The sequence below is a fragment of the Echinops telfairi genome, unplaced genomic scaffold (genome assembly GCF_000313985.2).
Source record: "Echinops telfairi isolate 266 unplaced genomic scaffold, ASM31398v2 ScPeMD7_24;HRSCAF=84, whole genome shotgun sequence".
NCBI lineage: Eukaryota > Metazoa > Chordata > Mammalia > Afrosoricida > Tenrecidae > Echinops > Echinops telfairi.
Genome location: NW_022103921.1, coordinates 3,670,451 through 3,679,307, shown reverse-complemented (window position 1 = coordinate 3,679,307; position 8,857 = coordinate 3,670,451). Strand labels below are relative to the sequence as shown.

The 8,857-nt window shown below is 40.8% G+C and overlaps 1 protein-coding gene across 1 annotated transcript in view; it reads left to right on the top strand.

The window, feature by feature from the left end:
- Nucleotides 1-8,857, top strand: part of CDADC1 (cytidine and dCMP deaminase domain containing 1) — a 71,485-nt gene that overhangs the window by 12,537 nt on the left and 50,091 nt on the right. Inside the window, exon 3 of the mRNA XM_045289045.1 lies at nucleotides 7,662-7,839. Coding sequence (XP_045144980.1) covers nucleotides 7,662-7,839 — 178 coding nt within the window. The remainder of the gene's footprint in view (nucleotides 1-7,661; nucleotides 7,840-8,857) is intronic.

Genomic DNA, 8,857 nt, shown 5'->3' with positions numbered 1-8,857 from the left:
CCCGGCTATCAAAAGATATAGCATCTGGGGTCTTAATGGCCTGAAGTTAAATAAGAGGCCGTCTAGCAGGGAGACAACAAACCCACATGGAAGAAGCACAACATCCTCTGCGATCAAGAGGTGTCATCAGGACGGGTAACAGGCATCAGAAGACCCAAAACAAACAAACAAAAATCCCACATTGTTGAGAACGAGGGGGGTCCCATCTGTAGACAATGGGACATGCCCTCACAGAGGGGTCACAGGGAAGGGGTGAGTTAACCAGGGTGCAGTAAAGCACCGATGAAATGCACAATATTCCTCTGTTTCCTTGAGGCTTCCTCACCCCCTACTATCATGACTCCAGTGTTGCCTTTCACTGTGGGCTAAACCGGAGCATGTACACAGGTGCAGATACGAGATAAGAGCTCCTGACATGGAATCCAGGAGCATGAACACATGTAGTGAAACCAGAAGTGTATGGGGAAGGTGAGGAAAGGAGGGGAGAAAGGGGGAACTGATTGCGCGCGCGTGCGCGCGCGCGCGCACACACACACACACACACACACACATTCTCTCTCTCTCTCTCTCTCTCTCTCCAGGGGGGCGAACAACAGAAACCAGGGGGGAAGAAATACAGCAGTCGGCATAAGATATGAAGATAATAATTTATAATTAAGGGGTCGCAAGGGTTGGGGAGGGGGAGGGAGGCAAAAAGGAGCTGATGTCAAGGGCTCAATAGAAAGTAAATGCCCAGAAAATAATGGCAACATATGTTCAAATCTGCTTGCTACAATTGATGTATGGATTGTTAGAGCAGTAAGAGCCCCCAATAAAATGATCTTTTAATAAAAGATTAACAAAAAGAATTGTGTGGTTATTTTGGGTAGGCATTACTCTTCTTAGGATCCCTCGTGGCACTATAGGTTAAGCACTGGACCTAAGTTCCAAACCTACTGGCCATTTCATGGAAGAAAGAGGAAGATATCTTTACCTGTAAAGATTTGCAGTTTCAGAAACCCTGTGCTGAGTCACTGTGAGTCAGAATTGAGTCTATGGTAGCAGGCTTTTGGTAATCCACCTACCACAATCCATATCTAATACCTCTTCTGCAGTGGGTCTTAGGTCTCAATTCCAGTTAATTTATCTCTGTTCCTCGTAAGTTCCTCATAGCCATAGCCACAAGTCTCAACTTCTTCATTGTTCAAAACTGCTCCATCTATAAAATCTTAAACTAAAGAATTTTATGACTTAAATTTTGCTATTTCTTGGTCAGGTTTGCAGAGGCCAGATTAGAAAGGCTCTCTGGCGGCACTATGGATTAGGCGTTGTACTGTGGTTAGCAAAACTGATTCAAATCTACCTGCCACTCTGAGGGACAAAGATGAGGCCGTCAGCTCTCATATGATTACAATATTAGGGAAACGTCGGAACATTTACTCTGCCTGTATGGTCTGTCCCTATTAGAAATAACTCAACGGGAGTGGTTTTGATTTTGGTTTTATTTACTGTTTGATCCTGAATAAGTGAGATGCCAGTGGAGGATTTCATCAGGGGTGGGGGGGAATATGTTCAAAATCAAGGAAACTAGCCTTTAAGATGGAAAAAATTTCAAAAATTAATCATCCAATGAATCTCAGATCCTAATCCTATTCTTAATCAGAAAAGGGAAGAGGGAATAAATGGAGGCTGAGCATGATAGTGGGACAAGAGAAAACTTAAAGGAAATAGAGGGAAGAGTTAGGTGGCAAAGGCATTTATAGAAGTCTAAATACAGGCATGTACATATGTAAATATATATATGATGGGGAAATAGATCTATGTACATATATTTATAGGTTTAGTATTAAGGAAGCAGATGGACATTGGGCCTCTACTCAAGTACTCCCTCAACCCAAGAACACTTTGTTCTAAAAATCCAGCATTCTGAGATGCTCACCTTCCCAAAATGATCACTGAAGACAAAGCGGGTACATAAGCAAATGTGGTGAAGAAAGCTGATGGTGCCCAGCTATCAAAATATATAGCATCTGGGGTCTTAAAGGTTTGGAGATAAACAAACGGCCATCTAGCTGAGATGCAACAAAGCCCACATGGAAGAAGCACACCAACCAGCCTGTGTGATCATGAGGTGTCGACAGGATCAGGTATCAGGCATCAAAGACCCAGAACAAAAATCATGTCAATGTGAATGAGGGGGGAGTGCAGTGTGGAGGCCCAAAGCCAATCTTGTAGGCAATTGGACATCCCCTTACAGAAGGGTTGCGGGGAGAAGACAGGCCAGTCAGGATACAGTATAGCATTGATCAAACATACACCTCAAGTTCTTTAATGCTTCCTCACCTCCACTATAATGACCCTAACTCTACCTTACAAATCTGGTTAAACCAGAGAGTGGACATGGGTACAGATAAGAGATGGAAACACAGGGAATCCAGGACAGATAAGCTTCTCGGGACCAATATTGAGAGTAGCCATACCAGGAGGATAAGGGGAAGGTTGGGGTAGAAAGGGGAAACCCATCACAATGACCTACATATAATCCCCTTCCAGGGGAATGGACAGCAGATAAGGGGGTAAAGGGAGATATTGGACAGTGTAAGACATGGAAAAATAATTTATAAATTCTCAAGGGCGAGAGAGGGAGAGCAGGTGGGGAGGGATGGGAAAAATGAGCTGATATCAAGGGCTCAAGTAGTAAAATGTTTTGAGAATGATGATGGCAACACATGTATAACTGTGCTTGACACAATAGATGTATGGATTGTGAGAAGAGTTGTGAAAGCCCCCAATAAAATGATTTAAAAAAGGAGAAGGGAAAACACGGATCATTAGGAGATAATGAAGATGTGGTCAGAGTACCTACTGACAGAAAATCGATGAATTTTTATTATTTAAGGAAAAACATGCTTATAATAAGGCAAAAGGAACGAGACAAAGTAGTACAAGAGAGTCAGTAACAGACTAGTGCTACAGAGTACTAGAAACTCAACTCCCTGCCACCCGGTCAATGCTGATTCACAGCAACCCCCCACTGGTGCCTGAGACTGTTTACAACCGTCTTTCTCCCACACAACTGCTGGTAGTTTTGAACTGCTGACCATGCGAATTGCAGCCCAACACAAAACCACTGCACCACTAGGGCTCTACAATGAAGAAGCCTTTATTAAATAAAAACGTCACAATGTGAAGCTACTTTTGCTTGACTTCTAGATGCGTGCACCTTGGAAGGCATGTCTCCACCTCTGGAGCCTTCCTTGAAGAATTCTACACTCCAGTGTGGGGTTGCCATGAGTTGGGTCCAAGTCCATCACGGCTAACAATGAGATTAACTCTAGTGCCACCGATTATTATTATTTGATACGTTATTATCAGTTCTTTTCTAAAGTGACAACTTTTAAAAAGCATGCTGGAAGCATTCGGAATTTTTTTTTTTTTTTTTAAGCATTCGGAATTATATAACAAATAATTTTGCACTTGAGGAAGATAAAATTCCCTAACAAATTCTGAGGTAGAGGAAAGAGGAAAAACAATTATAAATTCAAGATAAGGCTTATTTTAAATGAGTCATCGATTTTTTATATTCCACATCTATTCGTGGATATATGTTTTGTAAGGTAAAGATTTTCTCATTCTCTTTAAATGTTATCGTTCAGGAGGCGCTTAGTTGACTCAAGGAGCCTGAGTAGCCTAACGGGTTCTATCTACCTTGGGCTGCTAATTGCAGAGTCAGAAGTTGACACCTTCCAACCGCTCCAGTGGATAAAAATGAGGCTTTCTACTCGCCTAAATAGTTAGTCTCAGAGACCCACGGGGCAGTTCTACCCTGTCCTGCAGGGCTGCTATGAATTGGAATCAATTCAGTGGTGGTGAATTTGTTTCTTTGCTTTGTTTGCTTTGTTTTTGAGTGGGTTGACTCAGAAAGAGAATTCATAAAACTTTCCCTATTCCATATAATCACAACAGAAAATCAAACTTGCCTATTAGTCAATCTACATCTCGTTCGATTCTTAACGTGATTTCAAATATATTCTCTTGGGGTTAACTATAGAGTAAAATTATTTCAGAAAGAAGTGTGTAATGGAAAAGAAGAAAGCAGGGGAGGGACGTTCAAGAAAGAAGAGAAGGGAGCTGCGAAGTTCAAGACCAAGGAGAAGGCTGATGTTAGGACATGTGGGGATCTCCAAGAGACAATGGGCCACAGATGTTGAAAGGAGACAAGGTCCTGGAGAGACAGTGTGAGAGAGGGGGAGGGACGAGGGACGGAGGGAGAAGAAAAAAAAAGTGTGTAATGATAGATACCCAGTTCACAGCTTAAGTTTTCTTCACATTGTGACAGTCCTGAAACCGAGGATCTTGAGACTTATGCCTACTTTTTGGTTACTTCAAAAAGTAGCCAAAACAATGTAGGCTATTTTGTGTCTGTGGTAGTTACATAATCTGGTGTCAACTTGTGGAGGTGTGGAATCTAGCCTACTGGTTCGTGTCAGATGCTGGAAAAAAAATCTGGAACCCTGAAGAAACTCCTCTCTAGGACTGAACATTAAAGGAAGCTTGTGGGCAGGCTGAAAGGCTTGCTAGGTGACCACCTGGATCCTACTTGTTGAGTGGAAGTGGGAGAGATGCAGCAATAAAGAGATGGGTTGAGTCTGGCCACTGACACCCCTGAATCTGGTTCATAGGGACTAAAAGAGAAGATGAGAGCGGGTTGACTGAAGTTCATGACCTAGTACAAGGGGGCAGAGGTTGTTAACAATTTGTGACAGGGCTCATGGTCACAAGGCAAGGCAGCCAGTGGACACCCTGGTGAGGCTAAATGAGGCAGCCCACATTGAGTTGACCAGAACCCAACCAAATGAAGATATTTGAGCCTGTAAACTGGTACATGTTGTTGCTGACTTAATGGATGGCCTGTCCTGACTTGACTTTGCTTATGGATGCGGACTCACAAGGTTCCAACTGGGATGAAGATCCTTCACATGCTAGGATTGTCTCCTCAGAGCACTGGGTTGATGTAAGTGGGCAGTATGGGAATTTTGGATACCCAAAACAGGGCAGATAAAGGCATGAAGTGGCAGGGGCTTACAAACTTTCATAGTTGCTGGAATATCTTCATAGGATTATAGGATTAAGGTGTAGACATTCACATAAGTATAGAATATTTGTTTTGTTCACTTATAGAATATTATGTTTAAATGAAGATGGCACATATTGAATTGTATGCTTTTTAGTTTTATCCTGTTAGGTACAAATATGATTTTATTATTTTGTTAAAGATTATGTTTGGCTAAAGAGTTATGTAAAAGTGTCAAGTTGACAAGGGGTGGTTTGTGGTAGTTACATAATCTCTGGATGGGTGGAGTCTAGCCTGTCAATCAGATTGCAGCTTGATGACCTCATTTGGAGACGCTAAGGAGATAAATAGCTCGCTCACTGGAGGCAGGACACTCACTCACTCTCCCTGCAAGACATTCCTGTTGACAAGCCACATGGAGTTAGGCTGATGGCAGCTAGCGTCTTGGAGCTGCAAGAGCCACGTGGAGGAGACCCCTGCCAGCGCTAAGATGCTTCCACTGCCACTGGATCTACAAGACTTCCCACCCACTGACCTGTGATCTTCCTGTACTAGGCATCATTGCATGTGTTACGTGAGTCTGAAGAGAAATTTACACACTGGTACTGGACATATGGGCTAATATCGGACTTATGGACTTGATCTGGACTAGGCTGAGATGTTTTCTTAATGTACAATTATTCTTTGATATAAAATTCTCTCTTACATATGAGTGCCTCTGAATTTGTTTCTCTAGTCAACGAGACTAACAGTCTCATGTAGAATTGATTTTTGCTGTAGTCTTTTAAAATCTGAGATTAACATAGTAATGCCATTGTTTTATTCTGTTGTCCCTAGAGTTACTATGAATCAGAACAACCAGCTTAAAATCTTTTATTAGTATTTATATTATATTAGGATTCCTTGAGTTCAAAGTAATAGAAAACTTTGACTCAAAAAGATACCCAAAACAAATGTAGTATATACACGAAGTGGAATATTATTCTGCCATCAAGAGGGATGGAGTCATGAAAACATGGCATTCACATGGATGGATCTTGAAAACACGCTGAGTGAACTAGGTCAATTACAAACATGCACACAGTGTGTGATTTCCCTCAAACACTTAGAGCAGGCAAAATACAGAGCTCACAGTTTAACCCATAGATTGGGCGTTCATTTTATCACGTGTGTCCAACGGGTGGCATTGTGCATTAGGCACTGGACGCTAACCTCAAGGTCGGTGGTCGAACCCACCACCCACTCTGCAGAAGAAAGACGAGGCTGTCTGCCTCTGTGAAGATGTACAGTCTCAGAAACCTCACAAAGGGCCACTGTGAGTCAGAGTCAACTCATTGGTTTTGATCCTTGTGACTTATAATTCCTATTATAGATAGTATAGAGCCATTGAAGATTTTTCCAGGTATAGGAGAGAAAGAGAAGGAATCTTTGTTTGATTGGATGGAAACTATGGCAATGGATGTTGGTGATGGTTATACAAAATACTTTTTATCACTGAATTATACATGTGGAAAATGTTGAATTGGAAAATGTGTTATTTATATTTTCACAGCAATAAAGAGAGATGAGAGATCCACTAAAACTCCTTAAACAACCATATTATTGAGGGCTCGTACAGCTCTTGTAATAACCCATACATCAATTTTATCCAGCACATTTGTGCATAGGTTGCCATCATTATTTTCTAGACATTTATTTTCTATTGAGCCTTTGGTGTCAGCTCATCTTTTAACCTCCCCTCCGTCCCCAACCACCCTTGTGCCCCCTTGATAAATTTAAATTATTATTTTCATATCTTAAAACTCTTTAATATCCCAGTCCTCAGTGCAACTTTAGGGCCGAAATCCAGTCTTTTACTCACGGGCTACTGCTGAAAAAGTTCAAGGTTTCTGCTCTGGCTTTGACTCCTCTCTTCCTTTCTGACACCTGAAGATTGGTCCTCCTTTGTTTGGGCTCGACTGTGCATTTTAAAACACTTTTCTTTGTATGAATTTCCATGTATTCTTAGTAAATAGGCCTCAACCACATTAGTTTAGATCGCCCTATTGATAAAAATTGGTAGAATTTGTTTTCAGAAAGGACTTGAGAATTACTTTTATCTTAGTCAAAATTTAAAAGATTTTATCACTTAAGGAAACTTCCCTGTTAGCTCTACCGTTTTTTACCTTTTAGCGTCTTTTAGAAAGTCATGTAATTTCTCTGAGCTTCACTTATTTATGTATAAAATCTTTTCACATATGGTGTCCTGAAATTGTCCATATTGCTATCTAGAAGTTTAACATTAAATACTCCTAGCTGCAATGATATACAAAACTAGATGAAAATGTAGTCATTGTTCCCTAAGAAATTGATGATATGACATACTTGTTCAGTTAAAAAAGCCTAGGTTCAGAAAATGTCTAGTATAAAGGACACACAAAATCTATAATAATTTTTTGAACCTAATGAAAAATGTGCTTTTATTCAAACTGTTCAGATAAAGAACTAAACAAACTTAGATAAAGAACTAAACAAACTTTTTTCTTTTTTCTTTTAGTGAATCAAGTGGAAGCCATGGTGATCATTAGGTGCTGTAACTAATACATTACTATTTTGTCTTTTAATGCAGGTGAAGAGAACTGGTCTTGTGGTGGTGAAAAACATGAAAATTGTTGGTCTCCATTGTTCTAGTGAAGATCTGCATGCTGGGCAAATTGCTCTTGTTAAACATGGGTCAAGGCTGAAAAATTGTGATCTTTATTTTTCCAGAAAACCATGTTCTGCTTGTTTGAAAATGATTGTAAATGGTAAGTGTGCAAAAGGATTTGTTGGGGATTAATAGCATTTATCTAAGAAAAATTAATGGGGACAGATTGCCTAAAATCACAGAGATTATTCAGAATTATAAACACATGTCTAAAGATGGCTTGCTATACAGTGACATTGTCTCTCAAAGTGGGCGATACGTCCCCCTGGGGTGTGCTGGAACAATCCAGTGGGGCGACTGCAAAGGCAGATACTTATGTCTTCTACTAGATTTTGGGCTTTATTACAAAAATTTTATTTGCCAAGTTGGGTCTGCTGAATAATTTTTTTCCCTCTGAAAATGGGGGGATCGACCAAATAAGTTTGGGAATCTGTACATGGTTCAGAAGGTTCAGTAAACATGGGATCCAGTTTCAGCTTTGTTAGTAAAAAAAAAAAAAATAACCTTGTACGTACTAGTAGACTAATGCTAGCTGCTGTAGCAAATCCCCAGTATTTCAGTGCTTTGGTGTTCTGGGCACCTAGTTGTGTAGTCCACTGAAGGTGTTGCTGAATAGCAGGCAGCCTTTCTCCATGTGGTTGATCCATGACCTTGGCATCTTCTGTCTCATTGCTCTTGACAACATCCCTGAGGCCCTTGACTTCGCTGTTCCTGAGGCCGACCAGGAAAAAAAGCAAATTGAGAAGGTGCACCTGCTTCTTAAAAGCCTAGGCCTGAAAGTAGCAAACATCATCATTGCACTACATTGTGGGAGTTGTTGCCCCTGTCTTAGCAGCTGTCTCCTATGACTACTGTCACTCAGGGAGCTGTGTGCGTGTTAATAAATGTGCACACTTTAGAAGGAGAAGCTCACGTTTTTGTCTCTGCCACACGTTATTCACTCACCCAAAGGTTTTCCGTTTTGTGCATATGATTCTATTGTTTTAAAATCATTTTATTAGGGACTCATACAACTCTTCACAATCCGTACATACATCATTTGTGTCCAGCACATTCATACATATGTTGCCATCATCATTCTCAAAACACCTGCTTTCTACTTGAGCCCTTGATATCAA